Source organism: Marmota marmota, unplaced genomic scaffold (assembly GCF_001458135.2).
Source record: "Marmota marmota marmota unplaced genomic scaffold, marMar, whole genome shotgun sequence".
NCBI classification, from domain to species: Eukaryota; Metazoa; Chordata; class Mammalia; order Rodentia; family Sciuridae; genus Marmota; species Marmota marmota.
In genome coordinates, this window is record NW_025999932.1 from 14,278,912 (window position 1) to 14,299,600 (window position 20,689).

The following is a 20,689-nucleotide window of genomic DNA, read 5'->3' on the forward strand; positions in this document are numbered from 1 at the left end:
CACAGTGAGCCCAGAAGCTCTCTGCTTACTCTTTTGAGCTCTTACGAACTGGACTAACCATTGAATATTTGAGCACAGCCCCTAGAGTATTTGAAAAATTCCTGTTAGCTTTCTGTCACTGTGATGCCTGAGATAAACAACTTCAAGAAAGAAAGATTATTCGGTTCATGGTTTCAGAGGTTTCAGTCCATGGTTGCTGACCATGTTGCTTTGGGCCTGTGGCAGCATAGTATATCACAATAGAACTGTATGATAAAGGAGGCCTGTTCACCTAATGGCTGCTAGAGAGCGAAGAGGAAGGAGCTGCACCCTACATCACCTTCAAGGGCAGGCCCCAGCTGACCTAACTCCCTTCACTGGGCTTGAACTCCTAAAGGTTCCACCACCTCCCAGGAGTGTCACAGGCTGGTTACCAAGCCTCTTAGCATATGGGCTTTTGGGGGACATTTAAGATCCAAACCAAGATAGTACCTTCCCCTAGCAGCTCTACTCATTCCTAATAAGAGAACACTTCCCTGCCCCTCTCCCCTTGTCACTTATTGTGTGCTTATGATAAAACAGTGCTCTAGGGGTGGCCAACTCTGGTAGAACTGTATTTTTCCTGTGGGTTTACAGGATCCTAGGGGGAGTTCAGAGGCTTGAGGGGATATAGGTTGGCCTACAGTGGCTAAAACCATGTAGCTCTTCAGCTCATTTTTCTTTGGAGTTGGGTACAATGCTGGGGCTTCAGGGAGAGGCAAGAGACTGTAAGGTCCCAGCCCAGGCCAGATGCACCCTCTAGCTTCCCAGGAATCTGCCATGGTGCCTGGGACAGAAGACCAGTTGACTGTCAGGTGGTACTTTGCCTGCCTTCATCATCAGCCTTTGTTTTCATGTCTGTTAAGATTCTTACAGAAAGAAGGATCAGCTGGGTAGACATCTGAGTCTGTCCTCAATCCCCATTACTAACAACCAGTCTGAAATTCTAGAATGTTTCAGAAATAAGCCCAAATTACAGAATAATGAAGTCTTGGTACCTCCTGATTGTTATCTTGTGATTTGAATAATCAAATTTACTTATTTCCAGATCATTGATACCTTTTATTTGAAAATCTGGGTTTGTAAGTAAGGTATTTCTTTATAGGGACATTCTTTGATAAAATGACACATTTTGAAATCCAGTTATTTTGAGCTTTCATGCCTACAGACTGCCACACAAAAACCTACCCGCTTCAGGGACACTTTACATAACTGTAGGTCTAACCTGAATACGAGGGTGAGAAAGCCAAAATATAGCCCTTTGGGGATGCTGAACAAATGTGGCCCAAGGGCTACATTCAGGACCCTAGGTTTTGGTTTTCGGGGATAGGCCTTACATCAAATGTTAGCAAAAATGGAATCTTGGGGAGGTGGGCAATCCTGTAACTTTGAGAAATTGTTATCTTTCTTAGAAAAGTGTGAGCCTATCTATAGAGTTTAAACTTGAACTGTGGTAACCCGTGAGGTTTAGGTTGGCAGTAGACTCAGAACATGAGCTGAAGACAGCCAAGTCTTCATAGAACTTGATGCTTGGGGTATGAAAAGTTTTATTGGGAAAGTGCTCATTGTCTGGTTCCACTTAAGTTCCTAGAGGGAATAGAATCAAATGCTTCCAAAAGGCACCACAGGTCACATATCAGCCAGAACTAGGTAAAATCTGACCTCATTAATCTTAAAAATGTACCTTGACCACATGAGTGGGAGCCTGCACAAGAAAGGATGCTCCTCTGTGGCAGGCCCTGAACCCAGCATCTGAGGTAGAACCAGACAGGAAGTGGCCACCACTCAGAAGAGGTTTCAGGGACCCAGGCAGAAGAGCTCCAGAGGTAGTAAGTATGTAGCAAGTCAGAACATCCTTCTGTAATTAAAAGTATGGCTAAGAGAATTTTCTTTTCTGAAATGTAGAAGCAAAGAAGTTCATGGAATGTAACTGCTCACAAGTAAGACTGTGCCTCAAAGGACTGATGGATCTCAGATCTGTGGGTCCAGAGATCAAATGAAAGATGCTGAGGGAACCATGCTCAGTAGTAGAAAAGTGTAAGTCATACCCCTATACCATCCTGCCCAATTCTTTTACTCCATAGAACCTAAGGAGTACACAAATTTCCAAAGAACCAGGTGGTTGGATAAAATCTCAGTTTTGGTGGCAAAGTGAAGACTTTGAAGGCCATAGTTGGAATTGCAGGCAACTATGATTTAGAGGTGCTTGGTCACATGTGCAGGTCTATACCACAACCATATTTTTCTAAGCCTTGAAATGTTGTGATAATGGGACAACTGGCCCCATTTTGCACTTTTATTAACCCAGTTTATCAAATATAAAACTATTTTCTTAGAAATTCCCGACTTACAACTTACTATTAACAACCTTGTAAAAAATTCAAATTTGCCAATCTTACCCTCTATAGTTCTTACTTGAATTTGTTTATTTCGATTGTATAGATCTGATGTGTCTAATAGTACAGAGTTGGTATGCTTCCTGACATCTTCTACTTTAGAAGTTAGAGGGTTTTATTAGAATTGAGAGAAAATTACTCATATTTTAGAAGAATGGCTCAAAACCAAAATGTTCTTTGAATGATAAAGGGTCCAAATCAACCTTGTTTAATTTAAAATTTGGGAGAGCTGGGAGCTGTACAGCTGGAGAATGCAGTCTTTCTGCTTCTGTGAGGCTTTGATAACTTGGTTACAAAGACACTCAAGTTGCAGGGAATTAAACATTGCAACAGGTGGTGTATGTGAAGAGGGGTACTCATAAAATCCTAAGACAACTACACCCTTCACTTGGGAGACAAAAATAACATCTTTTTAGAGAAACTAGTGTAAGGGAGGAAAAATCTTTTTAACTGTAAATGGTATACTGTGCTCAAGGAAATATCCAAATACCAAAATATGAAGTCTCTCGTGCTTTGTAAAAATGATTTTTATTTTCTCAGAAATACCTGGGGCACTAACATTGCTGGTGGCCTTTCCAAGACAGGACTGCTCATTCCCTGGGAGTGTCTTATCCCAGGAGACTGACCCTGGTCAAAAAACAGACCTGAGTGAAGGGTACAAGTGTGTTGAGAACAGATGCTGCAACTTGAGCACTCTCACTAGAAAGTGTGCTGGTCATAGAATCCACACACGTTTATGGCTCTATCATCTGTTACACCCCCATTCCCGAGGGAGGATTTGCTAGGCGAAAAAAGGTTAAGGGCCTCCTGGGTGTGAAATGTGTGCCTTAAGACTAGAGTAATTGGGTTTCTTTTTTAATGTTCATGAAGCCTGACCCAGGCCAAGAAAGGGAGGGAATGGAGCCAGAAGCTCTGGAAAGAGAATCTGTTCCTCCCCAGTCTGATTTTAGGCAGGCCGCATACCTGCTGCTCTCATTTACCTCATCCTTACACAAGGCTGACTGCTCATATGTTGACAGGATGCCATGAGGATTATTAAGTAAGGAAACTGAGCTTCTCAAGAATTTCTATACAAATTTAAGTGTTCTAGTTCTCCCTTACATCTTAGGATATGCAGAATATATAACCAAGAAGAAAAGCTACCTTTGTTGGTAGAAATTTGAGATAGGCTGAGGCATCTCTCTCAGGACAACACAAGGAAATGGAGTAAAAGGGAAGGTCTTCAAAGCTATTTGAGTGTTAGTTTTAATATGAAAATGGAAGAATTTTCTTTTTTCTGCTGTCTATAGGTTTCTCTATAGGTTATCCTGTTGATGTGTACTTAGGACTTGAAAGTTATAAGATTCTAGTCATTCTTGCCTTTGTGCTCTGACCTTCCTACTCAACTCATACAAGAGATTCTATCACTGGTTCTATGTGAAGTAAGTTTGGAAATAGATTTCTAAGATGGACTTTCTTAGAACTTTTATATTCAAAAATGACTAAACATTGAATCAAAAGAAGTACTAATATGACCATAAATATTTTTATTAAATGTGAAAATACACAGGCATAAAAATAGTACCCATATTTGTAGGCATGTCTGAGATCCATTTCAAACAATTTTAGGTTCCTTTTTTATTAAAACACTAAATCAAGATGGATTAAGTTAGTTTTTTCTCTTATTCAAAACAAACAACCTTAGGGTTAGAGTAATAGCTTAACTTCTCTAACATCTCCAATTTTCACCTCCCCTGTGCTCTGCTTCCTTCTGCAGGTAAGTGTTTCATCCACAGATGAGTACAACAAAACCTGTTACTATACACAAAGCCACGCAGTGGCTAATTTTACTCTTGAATCATTCAGCAAATGAGATCATCTGTTTTAAAAAAAAGTCATCCCACCTCTTAACATCATTTGAAATTACAGAAAAAATTCTGCCTCTAACAGAAAAGGAATGATCTGATCTAGAATAAGGATACTGGTTGTTACTGACAAATTAGCATTTGCTTTCTTCTCTCTTTATAAATATGGAAAAGTCAACTACATTCAACAAAGTTGCATAAATTTCTCTATAGGTTATCCTGTTGATGTGTACTTAGTGAAAACATTTTGCAAGGACCATCACCAGTGCCCTGTGTATGTAATGCAGGTGGTTCCAACACAGACCAGAAGAATCATTTTGAACTTGCACTTTCTTCTTGGTAAGTGTGAAATACAACTTCTGGCCAATTTCATGCCTTTAAAGGTGAAATTTGTCATTATTCCCTATGAGTAAAAAATGATATCAATTTCAAATTGTGATTCTACTCTTTTTCTATTTAGTTATCATCAACTTTTTTCTCTTAAAAAAAAATCATGGGTAGTTTTTAGATTCCATTATCAGAGCTCCCACAACTTATTTTCATACTGATATTTAACTAGAATATACATTTAACACTGACTAATGAGAAAGACATGTTAAAATTAATCATCACATCCGATTCATAATATTAAACTACTGGAATTGTTTTCAATTTTTCATCTATTCATGGTAAGAAAACTTTCAGAACTAAGGAATGATTTAAATGCTGTCTCCCTTTTTAGAACATTTTAAAACATAACTAGGCTGACATGTTTTAAGTCCTGCTACAGAAAGTGTCCCCAGTGTAATAGTCCCAGTGATGCTTCAGTAGCCCACCAAAAGGAAGGGAGGAGTTGAGAACAGAAGACAACAATATGCCCCTCTCTGATACTGTTCTTTCCAGCCAGAACATTCACAAAGGTTACCTGCAGCATCTGCAGTCCCTAAAGAGAGACTGGAATGTGGAAGTCATCCCACAGAAAAAGAAAAATGTTTTTTACAGGGATATGTTTTCACACTGCATATGAGCAGTGGAAGAACAGCTTCTTTGTACCTTTACACATCCAGGGTTTTTCTCAGCCACTGTTTGAGAACACACAGTGACTGTATTTCTATTTGAGTGGACACCAGAAGACTACTGACAACCATCCAGGCTGACACCTCAAGCTCTTTCCTCCCTCCTGCATCAGCACAAGTGATCCCAGAGAACTTGTTTCCCTATGTGGCACTGACACTTGGCACCAAAGCTCTGTTGTTCTCTTCACTGAAAATCAAATTGTGTAGTTACTTGCTGGTTAAGTTGACTAAACTAAATCCACAATAATTTTAGTTGTTACAAGTGGAGAAAAAAAATGAAATGCAAAAGCCCTCTGGCAGCCAGTTAAGAGGCAGCTAGGCCCAGCCCTCAACCCTCTGAATCCCCGATGGCAAATTTTTATGCTCCCAAATGCAAGGGTGAGTCACTTTACTATTTCCCTTGATCTGTGTGAAAATTCTTACTTTTGAAAGTAAGTAGAGGCCGTCATTATTTCAAAGAGTGATAACCACAAAAGGATCCAGTTTAAAAAAATATATTATTGACATAACTAGTGAAGTAATAAGATTACTAAGATTACAGAACAAAATGAATTTACTTCTTATTTTCATATTGCCTTGAATTTTGAAACATTAAATGAAAGCTGTAAGCTGTTTACTAGTTTTCAAAATGCACTATTTAAGTTTATCAGTAAGAAACAGATTTCTAAATAGATGCACAAAGCACTTAAGTGTTATGATTTATGTCCTTCAGTTAAAAACTTTTTTCCACGTGACTAGAGAAAAACAACTCGTGCATGGTTGTTGCAGTCCTTTGTGGTCGGGATGGCCCTACAGGAACTAAAATGCTTGATTTCACAGAAGCCATATATTAGAACTTTTAATGCTTAAAATGTTTCAAATGCTTCAAGGCAAAACCAAAAACCTTTCTAGAATGAAGGTAATTCTTATCTAAAGTAATCTTAGATTTTAAATTCAGCATTAGCAGTCCAATAAATATTCACTGTTCTTCATTTAGAAACATTTTTTAGGGTAAAAACTATCCAGTATACAATAACTGAATAGTATAATATCTTACCTTCCCTTCCTTTTGAAGAAGGTAACTATCTCTGAAGGAGATGCTATGTTGTGAAGTGAAATGATAATGGATGCAGAGCCAGCAAAAACCAACCAATTTGCAAGCCTGTATTTTCTTTTGGGCAGAACTAAGAGGCACCCAGGCCTGGCTGGTGAGGGCAGAACTGCTGTCCAACACACCAGCAAACAACTCCCATGGGGAAGTTGCTCAGAGGGTCAGTCCAGATGTAAGAGAAACTGCCCTACGGTATTGCTTGAAAGTAGGAGTCAAATAATACCACTGCTTTATCACATAACTAAACATAAAATGTAAAACAGGTTCCAATTGTTCTGTTTAATGTTAAGCAAAAGGGCCCATAGGTTCTTAGAATTAAATTCAAGTTTTTTTTCAGTATCCTGTAGGTACAAAACAAAAAAATGGTTAACATCAATCCAGTCTATACCAGGATATATCAACTACCATTTGGTGGCAAATTTCCTAAGACTCTGCCCCTTCTTCAGTGACAGCCGTGTTGACGCTTGCACAGGAATCATCAGATATACCTTAAAGGAGGCATAGTAATTTAACATTAGCAAGTGACTGAACTGACCAAAATCTAAGCATAGTTGTTCCTAAGAACAATAAAGCTCATCTGTTCATTTTCTCTTTAAGAACTGAAACACAACCCCTTCTCATGATCACATCTCCTTCACAGAGGTACTATGCAAGGCTGTGAAGAAAAGAATCTACATGCTCCAGTGCTGAAAACACAGAATACGTGAGCACTTCCACAGGTGAGCTGCTTCAGACTACTTCTTCCAGACATTCATAAAATGAATACAGACTCTTGTCAGAGATAGAACCATCCTTGCCCGCCCCCTTGCAGATCCATCAACCTTAGGTCTACAGTGGATAAGAACAGATTTTTTTCCTATTAAAACAACTCTTTGGTCATGGACAAAGATTTGAAATTTTTTTTCATTAGGATCCCAGAACAAGATTTTTTTTAATCTTTAAAAAAAAATTAAGGAAGAGCAGAAAAACAGTTGGTTTAATTGAAGTGGAATTTAAATCTAAATGGTCCGCCTGAGCTGAAGGGATTGAACCCTTGCCATGAGTTCCAGCTTCTGTGAAAAGGGTTTCCACCACCTCCTTGTTGGCTCTCTGCATCTAGGGGATCTTCTCCATCATCAAACTTCTTCCTCATTTCTAGAAAAGAAATCAACAACTTAAGATCCGGGCATTAACAAAGATTGGCGGGGAGGTGTCAGGAAACTACTTTTTAGTAGTGCTCTTTGGAGAAATCTACAGACTTCCAAAAGTTGTACTCTTCTGATAAAATAGCTATATTAGCACCTTAAGCCCCAAAATTAAGTGTGCCAGCAATAACTTCACCAACACCCTCTTCCCCAAGCACAAAATGAACTTCCTAGAACCTCACTATTCAACCTGAGCAGCACTGTGGTTCCTCAGGTACAAGGGGGAGCAAGGCCCCCTTAATGCACCCTCCAGCAGGCTCATTTTCCCTTCTGTAACTGGTGCCCCACAGCCCTGAGCAGAGACACCGTGCAGATACAGGAATTATATAGAGATGGGAAGAAGCTGTTCATCTTGAGAATAAGAACAGGAACTAGGGAAAACACCCTGCAGTGTTTTTCTTTGTGCAGAGCTCCATGATGATAGGCTCCACTCCAGAGTACCCGCCCTCAAAAAAAAAAAAGACTCCTTATTCCTGGTTAGATGGAGCTGCCCCACACTGCATGGGCCTAACCATTTGAGGGATATTGTAGGCACCTGATAGTTGCCAAATAACAGGACAGTATGTATTCCTACTAAGTCAAGTGCAGTTCTTTCTCCCTTTACTAGGTTATACATTACTTCAATTCCATGACATAAACAGGTATTCAAAAATGATTTGCCAGAGTGGTAAAACTTGAATGTCTCTTTATTATTTTAAGTTGTAGATGGACACAATATGTTCATATATTTATATATTTATATGTAGTGCTGAGGATCAAACCCAGTGCCTCACGTGTGCGAGGCAAGCACTGTACCACTGAGCTATAATCCCAGCCCCCTTGAACGTATTTAGCTCACATCAAGGCTTCTAATTCCACTGACAAGCTACCATTTTTTGTGGCCTTCCTTAACATCAAACTTCTGAAATGAAAAAGCATTATTCATTATTATGATAAAAGAACTGACCAACCAGTAAATCTATATTTGGTTTAGGATAAGATTGCTGGTGATCACACCCAGAGATGCAAAGGATGACCTGACCAATTGTTTCCTCACCATGTTCCAGGGAGTTTAGAATTCATTACTGACCTGTGAAGATGGAAGGAACCTAGAAGGTACTGTGATTATGCTCAATTTTATCACAGATTTGGAAAGAGGAAAAAAATAACCCCTAAAGATTCAAGCTCAAGCTTCTGAGTCAACATTTCATCTGAGGGACCCAGATCAGATGAGACAGATATAAAACAATTTCTAAAACTGCAGGACCAGTCACAGACCCACAAAGACAACTTAACATGCTTTCCACCCTCCACTTCTGATACTGCTTTCTGAGATGAGGCAAAGGAATAAGAGCTAATAATCTACTTTCAAGAGACTGGGATGATGCTGAGGGCAAATAATACCTGGATCAGAGAGAACTTCTTTAGCAGCTGCTATGTCAATGAACTTTTTCTCAGCCTTTTTCTTTTCTTCTTCATTTTGGAAGTTATCTGGGTGCCACTGCAGTGCTAATTTTCTATATGCCTTAATGATTTCTTGCTTTTTGGCATTCCTGAGGGGTGGTAAAACAAACAATCATTAGTTAAGTAGCCAACCTTCTTCCATAAAAAATGAGATTAACTGCCAATGGGATTTTATAGTTCCCAGCTCTGTGTGACCATTAAAATCATCCAGGCTGCCTCAGATACCTGTTCACTAAGAATCTCTCTGAGAATAAAGTACTGATTTTATAATTTAAGATACCTTGATTTGATTGTTCTTAATAAGTAAACTAATTCCGAGGCAAATGGTTCAAAGCCTTTTTAATGCCAAAGTTTCAGGCTTTGGTTTGAAGATTGACAGTTTACTGGGTCATAGAAGATGGTCTTATGATAAAAGCAAAACTTTATTTTTAGGCCTAAGATATTTTTCTTTTCCTCATTTCCTCTCTCCCCACCAAAAGAAAGTTCACTTCTACTATGTTAACCCTTCCTAATAATAATCTATGTCTAGGATCTGGTGTGTACAGCCTTTGTCACCAACTTTTAATTCTCTATTATTGGTCTCTATCAAACTTGCCTGTAGCATATTCAAAATAGCTTTATGTTATTAAGGATTGTTAGAATAATAGTTGACCAAAATTACATAAGTAAATGAATCAGGGAGAGAGAAAGAGATATGATTAGCTTTAAGACAGTAGCAATGTAAATTTTAATAATTTCACCTTTTTACTCCCAAGATTTTATAATAATCTCGTTTCTGTGACTGTTTCAGTAGTCTCTGTGCTTTTTCTAGACCTTCCCGAATCTGCTGATCATTTTCATTGTGTTCCTGAGCAGCTTCATAATCTTGAATAGCTGTCAAAATGTTTAAGATAATGCTGTTAGGGGGGATTACAATTTATTGCCTCTACACATCCTGCAGAATTGATACTAAAGTCATGCCCCTTCACCCTTATTGCTAAAAGCTTAAGTAATAACTTTGTTCACAAACATACAAATTAAGGCTGAAGTCAGGTAGCCTGTTACTCCTGTTCAACAAAATGCACTGCTCTTGGTTTACTTGCCCACCCTCCCACATCATCTCCACGTGCCTCCTTCAATGTACTTTAATATCAGTACTCCACATTCACTTCAGTTTCAGTGAAGATTACTGTGTGTAATGTTCATAGGAAAGTAAGACATTGGCAAAGAAAAGCTGAGTCGAGATGCTAGAAAGGTATCAGGAAGAACATCAGCAGTCAGGGTGACCACGTCAACTATAGGTTTCAACACACACAGTAGAAACAGTGATTTTTGGCCAAGGATTTTCAGTTTAACAAGCAAGAAAAATTTAAAGGCAACCATCAAGATAGTCTAAGATGAAAACAAGCCTGCACAAGCTCTTGACCTGGCATGTGGAGCAGCTGCCTGCAGCACTATCCCCCCAATCTGCCTCTAAGCAGAGTGAAAGGTGTGCAATGTGGAGGAACCCCTGACATGGCAGCTTGGCAGGTACCATAGAGGGGGCATGTTTATGTGAATGAACAGTTGCCACCCACTTAAAGCTGACCTGAGCTCCCCAATACAGAGAAGAATTTCAAGAAAACAGCAAGTGATTTTCTCCATTATTAAGTCCCAAATTAGTTTTTCTTCAACTAGAGCTAAACCACTTCTCACCTTTCCCAGCTACCACTGGGAAGCCTTCGCTTTTTTAGTGCAAAAAGAGATGTGCCTGTTTCTGAATATGAAGTTTTACTGGAGTACAGCCATGCCTATTCATCTGCGTATTGCTTTTGCATAGCAACAGAAACTATATGGCATGCAGAGCCTACAGCAAAGAGAGCTAAAATTTTTATATTATACTCAACTAGTTTTCAATAGAACTCTTTCCATAATGTACCTTTTAAATTCCACTAAGAATAATTTCACACTTACTACCACTTTTCCAAAATTGTCAACATTCCCAGGTATGCTGGTAAATATGTTCTAAATAAAAGGCAACTGAACATGTGCAAATTTGACATAATGAACCTTTAGATACTGCAAATTAAATTCCTTAAAGACTTACCTTCATCATACATTTCTTCTATTAAGTAGGCCTCTGCTCGATCTTTTAGTGCATTCACATTGTCAGGTTCTATCTGTAAAACTTCAGAACATACTCTAATGGCTTCAACAGGCTTCTCATCCTAAAAGCAAGTATGAGAAAAGAATTTACGGTTGTTATTCATCATGTTAAATATTTACATTTCAGGGAAAAGTCAACTGTTACCTTAGAAAAGCAGTGACAGATCCTTTCTTTTGAACGAACTGTGTATTCAGCAATGCTGGGCTCTGTTTTCATGACAGATTCATATTTGCTGGTTGCATCTGTGTATCTATTAAATGAGCAAAATATGATGAGTAACCAATAAAATTCTATTTCCTGAGATGTGCAAAGGACCCTCTCTCTTCACTGTGGGTTGTTTTATCAATTCAAATAAATGAGCACCTGCCTTTAAACACTGTTCAGACCTTGTTAACCCAGAGTTGCATGGAAGGTACAGTCCAGAGATTAAACACCTGGCCACAGGAGATATACCCAGACACATCAAGGCATGCCTATGAACACCAAACCCAGTGATGAAGTCCTTTACAGACCAAAGCTCAGATTTTGAAACTCAAAACACCTGAAGTTTGACTTAAATGGAGCACTTTCAAAACAGAGTTCCAGTTTTATTTTTTGGCTACTACACATTTTTATGAAAAAATGGCACATAATGGGCTGTTATTATCAGTAAATGCCAATATTCACAAAGAAGTATAATGCAGTTCCTTATAGAAGGAACCTGCTTAAATTCCCAACTTTCCAAGCTTTCTAAGAGCAATACATTTAAAAGAAAAGCTAGTTTTTAGGAGAGTTGATAGATGTACCTAACTGGAGAAACTGAGAAAAGTACAACTAAAAACCCTAGATATTAAGAGTCTAAAGAGGGGATAAAAGACAAACTATCTAGTGGCCTTAGGAGCTGAGGGAAAAACATGATGGTAAATTCCCTGGCTTTATTTTTGGCTTCCTATATCCCAGACTTGGAGCTGAAGATGCCAGCAACCCAAAAATGTAAAAGCAAAAATAAAAACCCAAAGTCTCCCTGACCAGAGAACCTGAAAAGGGCAAAGCAGTAACGGCCTTAGTCCAGCCAAATACCTCAGATAACATGCCTGAGACCAGCAAAAGCCAGTGGAGAACCTAGACATCTCCTTGCTGAGGCTGAATGGGGTTCCCCTCCATCTCTACTAAGGCAATAACAGAAAAGGCCAAAAGGGAGCCAGGACTTTCCTCCACCCTACTCCTCCAATGGTGGTGTCAATGGAGAAGACCATGTGAGGAGCCAGAACTCTTGCCTGTACCAACCTATTTTCTAGCAAGAAACCCTCCCCACCCTCAGGCCAAGGAGGAAACTTCTTTTCCATCCAGCAGTAACAAGGTGGTGCCATCCTCCACTTTGCTGGAATTATGTTAGAAAAACCCAGCCAAAAGCAAGGTTTAAATTAAAACCAGAGCCTTATAACAAAATGAGAATTCCTTGTTTCAATTAAAAACCATTCATATCAAAAAATGGAAAAATCTCAAACCAAATGAGAAAAATACTAAATCCCAATGAAACAGTGGTATTAGAGTTATCTGATAAAGATTTTTGAAGCAGCCATGAAGAAAAAGCAATTACAAATAAAGTTTAACTCAAGTGAAAAGCACAGGATGGCTGAGCAAAAAAAGACCAAATGGAGTTTTTAGAACTAAAAAAATATTAAAATAAAACCCTCAGGGCTGGGGATGTGGCTCAAGCAGTAGCGCGCTCGCCTGGCATGCGTGCGGCCCGGGTTCGATCCTCAGCACCACATACAAACAAAGATGTTGTGTCTGCCAAAAACTAAATAATAAATATTAAAAATTCTCTCTCTCTTTAAAAAAAAAACAAAACCCTCACTGAATGTACTCAATAGCAAACAAAGAGAACAGAGAAAAGTATTCGTTAACTGGAACAGAAATTGTCAAATCTGAACAACAAAAAGAATACAGTCTTAAGTGAATACTCCCAAGGACCTGTGAGATTCTAACTAAAGATCTAACATGTCATTGTAGTCTAAGATGGAGAGGACAAAGATCTAAAGAAGTATTTAAATAATGGCTAAACCTACACGTTGCTTAACAATGGAGCTGCATTCTGAAAATGTGTACTTGGGTGGTTTCATCATCGTAGAAGTGTCAAGGACAACATTTACACAAAACCAGATGGTACAGACCTGGCTTCTAACACAATGTTTTAGGCTACTGCTGACATAACACAGCATGCTGTTTTATAGTCAACTTTTTAAAAAAAAAAACAACTAAAAGGAATATACTCTGTATATAAAAACCAGTAGTATAGTTATCCACTATCATTACCAACTATTATGCATTATATATAGTTGTATGTGCTACACTTGGATACAGCTATCAAGTCTGTTGTGGTCAGCATCACCAGCAACATCTTACCTGACTAATGTGTTACAATGGCTATATCATTAGGCCATCTTAATCTTAGGGGACCATCATTACATATGTGGTATATCTTGAGTGAATATTGTGATATGGCACATAATATATTCAAGAAGCTAAGTTTAGACTTATGAGTAGAGTAACAAGAAATCCAGGCCAAGACACATCACAATTAAACTTATTAAAGAGGAAAATCTTGAAAACAGAAACCTGAGACTCTAGAGGGGAGAACTATAAGAATGACATAGAATCTTATCAAGAGCTATGGAGGCCAGATGGTAGTAGCACAAAATTTTCCTGGTGCTGTATTAACTCAGAATCCTATACCCAGAGAAAATCTCCTCTGGGAATTAAAGGGAAACCAAGATATTCTCAGATACAAGAAAACTAGAAAATTTTATCACCAATAGACCAACCCTAAAGGAAGTCTTCTAAATGAAAGGAAAAGACACAAGGGTTGGGGGTATAGTTCAGTGGTAGAACACATGCTCAGGCTCTGGGTTCAATACTCAAAACTTAAGGAAAGAATAAGAGGTGGAATCTTAGAACATTAACAAGGAAAAGAACACAGCAAGCAAAATATGAATGCATACTTGCCATGATCTGTCTCCCAAAAGTCCATGTGCTCAAAGTTTAGTCTCTAGTGTGACAGTGCCTTTAAGAGATAGAACCTAGTGAAAGGTAATTATTAAGTCCTGAGGGCATCACCTCTAAGAGATATTAATGAAGTTATCCCACAACCAAGTTAATTCTCTAGAAAGCAAGTTATCATAAGGCCATCCCACATGCTTCTCTGCCACACTGACATAGTCAGGGAGCCCTCATAGGATGTTGGCCCCACTAAAATAATGAATTACACTATAAAGTGCCAGCTTCAGGTATTTTATTGTAGCAGCACAAAACAGACTAAAACAATATTCTAGACTTTCTTTCTTCTTTAGGTTTCTAAATTGTGTTTGATGTTGAAGCAAAATTTACAACATTGTATTGTGGTATGGAAACACAGGACAATTATAAACAGTACAGGGTAGGACTGGGGATGTGGCTCAAGCGGTAGCGCGCTTGCCTGGCATGTGTGCGGCCTGGGTTCGATCCTCAGCACCACATACAAACAAAGATGTTGTGTCTGCCGAAAACTAAAAAATAAATATAAAATTCTTAAAAAAAAAAAAAAAGAAACTTTAAAAAAATAAAAATAAATAAATAAACAGTACAGGGTAAAGGCTATTAAAGGAAAATAAGGTTCTTTTACACATAAACTACTAAAATGATGCTATAGACTCTAACTACTTGTCAAACCCATAGCAAACACTAAAAAAGCTGGGCAAAGAGATACAAAGATTCCATAAGTGAATAAAAATGGAATTCTAAAAGTGTTCAAATAGCCAAAAGGAAAAATAACAAACAGAAAACAAAGAAGAAAACAGCTATTAAGCCCCTAACCTATTACAGTTACATTAAATGTAAAGGTAAATGGTCTAAATAAAGTGATTAGAAAAGATTAGCAGGGTACATTTAAAATCATGACCCAACTGAAAGCTGTCCTCAAGAAACTCCCTTCAAATGCAAGCTGAAAGTAAAAGGATAGAAAAGACCATACCTTGTAAATAGTAATCAGAGGAAAGCAAGAGAGACTATACTGTCATATAAAGTAACAGAAAATTATCAGAAATGAGCAATACAGAATGATAAAAGGCTCAATTCACCACACAGCAATCCTAAACGTGTATACACAAAACAAAAAACAATTAAGAAGATGAAAAGATAAAGAGTGAAAGAAAAGCTTGGCATGATGATGCACATGTGAAATCCCAGCTACTGGAGAGGCCAAGACAGGAGCATAACTTCAAGGACAACCTGGGTAACTTATATATTCTCTCAAAAGTAAAAAAGGGGGCCGGGGTTGTGGCTCAGTGGAAGAGTGCTTGACTAACATGCGTGAGGCACTGGGTTCGTTCCCCGGCACCACATAAAAATAAACAAAAGAAAAGTATTGTGTTCATCTACAACTAAAAAAAATATTTAAAAAAAAAAGAAGTAAAAGGGGTTGGGGATATAACTAAGTGGTAGAGCACCCCTGAGTTCAATCCCCAATGTGGGGGTTGGGGGTGGAATAAAATGCTATTATGACTTTCAATGGGTGAATGGCTGAAGTGTAGTCCACATACATCATGGAAATTTCAGCAAAAAATAGGAAGGAAATACTTATGCACATAATAATCCAATAAATCTTCAGAGATTTATGCCGAGGTGGAAAAAAGCCAATTCCAAAAGTTTACATATTATATGATTCCATTTCTATAACACTCTTGAAGTGACAAAATTATAGAAATGGAAAATAAATTCATGGCAACTTGGTATTCAGGAAGTGGTAAGGACAGGAGAGAAATAGTTATGGCTATAAAAGGGCAACATGAGACATTCTTATGGTAATGGAATTAATCAATATCCTGATTATGATACAATATTATAGTTTGCCAGAAGTTGGAGGAAATTGGGTAAAGCATTCTCATGTGTCAGTTTCCAAAGGTATTAGGAATAGGGAATTCAGAGCCTACCTTCTACTAAGCACTGTTGTGTGGAACGTTCTCCATTTTCTTCAACTCCCCTGCCCCTACCTACAAACCACCTATAAACAATACTTATACAGACACAACCTATATTCTGGCAACTTCTATGTATTTTTTAGACTTAGGATTTAAATACCTATCACCTTCTCCAGCAAGCTTCTCTTTTTAACTTCTGGCCTTAATACCTTGGACTGCATTAAAAGCCCCTCTTTGGTATTCCCATCATACTCTATACATTCTAGCAGTTTGGTATCATATTATCCATTAATCAGCAAATTATATGTCTGTCTTCCACACAAAGCAATAAACTTAAGACCAAAAACTTATAGTCAAATTCATTTCTGTACCCTTAGTACATAGCTCAATGCCTGATATAAGAGACACTCAATAAAATATGGCCTAACAGGGCTGGGGCTGTAGCTCAGTGGCAGACCACTAGCCTAGCATGTGTGAGGCACTGGATTCAATCCTCAGTACCACATAAAAAAGCAAATAAATAAAATAAAGGCATGCTGTCCATCTATAACCATAAAAAAATATCTGGCCTAACATAAATCTGCTGATAAGGATACTATACAATTAATATTTATATTCTACCTTATTCTAAAAATGTATAATCCTGGTGATTTTGCTAAAGCCCAGTGCCATCTAGAATACTTCACCCTCAGTGACAGAGAATAAATGAGCTTGGTAGAGTTCAGTAGTTCATTTGTCCCCACAACCTGATGTAAGAAGGAATGGCTGGGTGGTTGGGATAAACATATTCTTACCTGCCATCTCTGATGAGCTCTTCAGCTGATTCAATCAGCTTATTAAGTTTTTTTACTTGTTTATAGTGTGCAAAACACCTTTTATGATCCTGATCAAGTTTTAGACATTCACGAACTTCACTGCTCATGGAATTGAAAAAAGGAAAATGCTCCAAGTCAAAATAATCAGTTTTCCATATTAAATACAAAAATCACAAAATAGTATTTTGATTTGTAACAAAACATACTTAATAATTTACTATGTACTTGTATATGACACTATACCATGAACACATTTTCTAATTCAAAGTAAAATGACTTATATAGAATTATACATTAAACAGTATTTTGTTTTTAGAAAACAAATTACTTCTTGTTTACTTACTTTCATGAAATAAACACTTTTCACAAAAATAAACTATGAAACTAGAGTAATGTAAGAAATGATATATAAACAGTATAAAATGTCAACCACATATTAATTTAATATTAAAATCTTTTTTTTTTTTAAAGAATTTTTTTAATATTTATTTTTTAGATATCGGCGGACACAACATCTTTGTATGTGGTGCTGAGGATCGAACCCGGGCCGCACGCATGCCAGGCAAGCGCGCTACCGCTTGAGCCACATCCCAGCCCCTAATATTAAAATCTTAAAACTGACCTGAGGGATAATTCATGGTCTCCTAGTTGGTAGTACAGTGTGCTGATTTTATAAAACGCTTCAGTATTATCATTCTTCAGTTTTGATGTGGCTTTTAAGTCACTTATAGCTTTCCTAGGTTCTCCTTCTTTTATAAAACATTCAGCTCGAAGTTCCCGTAGTTCTGCATCCCAAACACAAACCTTGAGAAACAAAAGAACTAGACTTTCAGAAACAATAAATTATGAACACTCATTATTGTATCCCACATATTTTTATCTGTATATTTATAAACATCCTCAATGTGATGACTTCCGTATTGTAAAGAGTGTTTAAAAGTCTTTTACAATTTAAATATGATTAAAAAAAAAAAGATGGCACCTACCTGTAATCCGAGCTATTTAGGAGAATGAGATAAGAGGACTGCAAGTTATAAGACAACCTCAGCAACATAGCAAGACCCTGTCTCGAAATAAAATGAAAGGAAACAAAAAGGCTGGGAATATGGCTCAGAGACAGAATGTTTCTGAATCCAATCCCAAATACTGGGGGGAAAAAATTGTGGCAGTTGCTCCAAAAATATCTTAAAATTCTAATCTGGCCCTTTTCTTTCCTCCTTCAATTATATAATTCTAAAACTGAATAGTAATAATTTAAAAAAAGCCAACATAGCATTTACTATACATGGTTGTTCCCAGTGAAGCATATTTGGAGAGAATTTCCAATAGTCAGTTCTTTTTACTTAACAATTCTAATGTCTAGTCCAGAAAATAAATCGAGTAAAATATGCTGCGAAATATGTGTATTCTACTGATAACTAAATTCTCTTATAAAGTGTCATTTCCTTGAAATTAAATCCTCTTATCAAAAAAATAAAGGAAAAGGAAAAACAATGTGAGAAGGCTGGAGGCTTCACCATTTGTTTTATCAAAAGTCCATAATGTTTAGAAAATATACTGGCATTCTTTAAAACATAAACCCAAAAGCTCAGCAATGTGACATATGGGAGTATCTTTACATAATTTATTTGAACTGCTCTAAGTCATGCCCAATTTTCACATTAATGAAGATCAAAATCAACATCATATAAATTAAAGAATCATGGACAGTGAGGAAGGTCAAAATGGACAATCTAACTAGTGTTAGAAAGTAAAGGTCATAACTTTACATTTCCTAATATTGTAAAACATAGTTTAGTAAAACATAAATTCCACCAGCTCATATCACAAGATTTCCCCTATAATTTTGAAAGAAATGCCCATTCTACATACAAGTTTACTACCAAGATTTAATGAAACTGTACATCAAAATACTGTGAAAATGGTAATTAAGTATGAATTATGACTGCTTCCACTTCATTACTTTAGACTTTCTTCTAAAATCATGTGTCATTAAGTCTTTCTGAGGCAGGGAAACCCTAGATTTAAGTTTCCTATCTAGAACCCTCTGGGTCCTGTCAACTCTGTCTGCCTTCTTTCCTACAACACTCCTTTTTTTCCCAAATATAATTTTTCCTTTCCTTTTTCTTCAACCAACTGTCATCTCTTACACCATTATGTAATCTCCAGAGTTCTTTTCCCTCAAAAATTGAAAAATCAAACCAAAATAGCAAAGCAAGTAATGTATGAAAATATGTAACTCTCGCTCCACAGCACATTCAAAACATTCTGAAAACCTCAGTTTTCAGCACATTCTGAAAATTCAGTTGCAAATTATGTTCCATACAAACACAATCTTTCACTTAACAGCTGAAAGTTCATTTTATTCTGTCTAGGTGTTTTGTGGTATATTGTATGTTTAAGTGATAAACATGTCTTACAGTAAAAAGCAGTAAGTGCCGCTTGTCAGCATGGTATCTAAGAAACTTACCTCTAAAATCTTATCAAGGAAGGTTATAGCAGCAGTATAATCTGCACTTTCAAAAGCCTCGAGTGCTTGCGAACGCAAACGTTGCATTTCATCAGACTTGAGAAGTTGTGACTGGGCTTCCTTTTCTTCATTTTCACTTGGATTAGATTTGAGCTACAAGAACAAATAATAAAACCTTAAATCCAGTACTCATAAACAAAGTCTGACCATTCCAAGTAAGTTTGAGCAGACCCTGAGGCAGAGGATCCCAGTTAATTCCCATATTCCTAACCCCATAACTTTTAAGGTAATATAAATATGTGTTTTAAGCTGTTAACTTCGGATAATTTGTTATACAGCCACAGGAAACCAATACAGAAGTAACACAGGGTAAAAGTTTTACCATTTCTCTGTGGCCAGGTTATGAATACTTCGAAAAAGATTTAGTACCATTTATGTTCCTAGTCTAAATAATTAATAAACCCAAATCTGGGGCTGGGGTTGTGACTCAGTGGTAGAGTGCTTGTAGCATGGGTGAGGCACCGGGTTCGATCCTCAGCACCACATAAAAATAAAAGGTGACAGAATACCTATGTATGTATATATATGTATGTATATGTATATGTATACACACACACATATTTTAAAATAAAACCCAAATCCTGAATTAATCATGTATCTCCATGTTATCTGGATTTTGACAATAAGATGGAGATAACAGTACTTACACCCTATGGAGTAGTTGTTGACAGATTAAAAAGGTACTCTACACATAACACACATAAAGTATTCCAAAAACACTAGTGAAATTACAGATTCTTTTTGTGATCTTTTTCTTTTTTTTCTTTTTTCGGTGTGTGTGTGTGTGGTGGGGGAGTGGAACTGAAACCAGGGCCTTGAGCATGCTAAGCATATGTCCTACCACTGAACTACACCTCCAGCCCCTTTTGTGATCTTTCTATAATAAGGATAGATTGCAAAAGATACATACTTTAAAAGGATGCTCAATTTGTTTTCCATTATATACATCAACCAACTTAAACTGGATACTATTATAGTAATTAAAGTCCTAGATTAATAGAACGTAAATCTGACTCCTTTGAGGACAAAATAAAATTAGACTATGATGTCTAAAGTCCCACTTATTTTTGTACTTTTATAACCTGAGATTTTAGGAAACAATCACAAAATGAAAAGACAATCTACAGATAAGAGAAAATTTTAAAAACTATAAGCCAGAAAAGTGATTATTATCCAAGATTTATCAATAATTCACACAACTCAACATCAGGAAAATATATAACCAGATGAAAAATGGGCAAAGGACTTGAAA

General features: G+C 37.2%; 1 protein-coding gene across 2 annotated transcripts in view; it reads right to left on the reverse strand.

Moving 5' to 3' along the window:
- Positions 1–3,925: 3,925 nt before the first annotated feature.
- The window catches only part of Dnajc3 (DnaJ heat shock protein family (Hsp40) member C3), a 60,411-nt gene continuing 43,647 nt past the window's right edge, over positions 3,926–20,689 (reverse strand). For both annotated transcript variants that reach the window (XM_015484149.2, XM_015484150.2), the window contains exons 5-12: positions 19,378–19,530; positions 17,530–17,711; positions 16,887–17,006; positions 11,300–11,405; positions 11,096–11,216; positions 9,771–9,903; positions 8,971–9,119; positions 3,926–7,537 (exon numbers count right to left, since the gene is read on the reverse strand). In XM_015484149.2, coding sequence (XP_015339635.1) covers positions 7,380–7,537; positions 8,971–9,119; positions 9,771–9,903; positions 11,096–11,216; positions 11,300–11,405; positions 16,887–17,006; positions 17,530–17,711; positions 19,378–19,530 — 1,122 coding nt within the window. In that variant the 3' untranslated portion in view covers positions 3,926–7,379. The remainder of the gene's footprint in view (positions 7,538–8,970; positions 9,120–9,770; positions 9,904–11,095; positions 11,217–11,299; positions 11,406–16,886; positions 17,007–17,529; positions 17,712–19,377; positions 19,531–20,689) is intronic.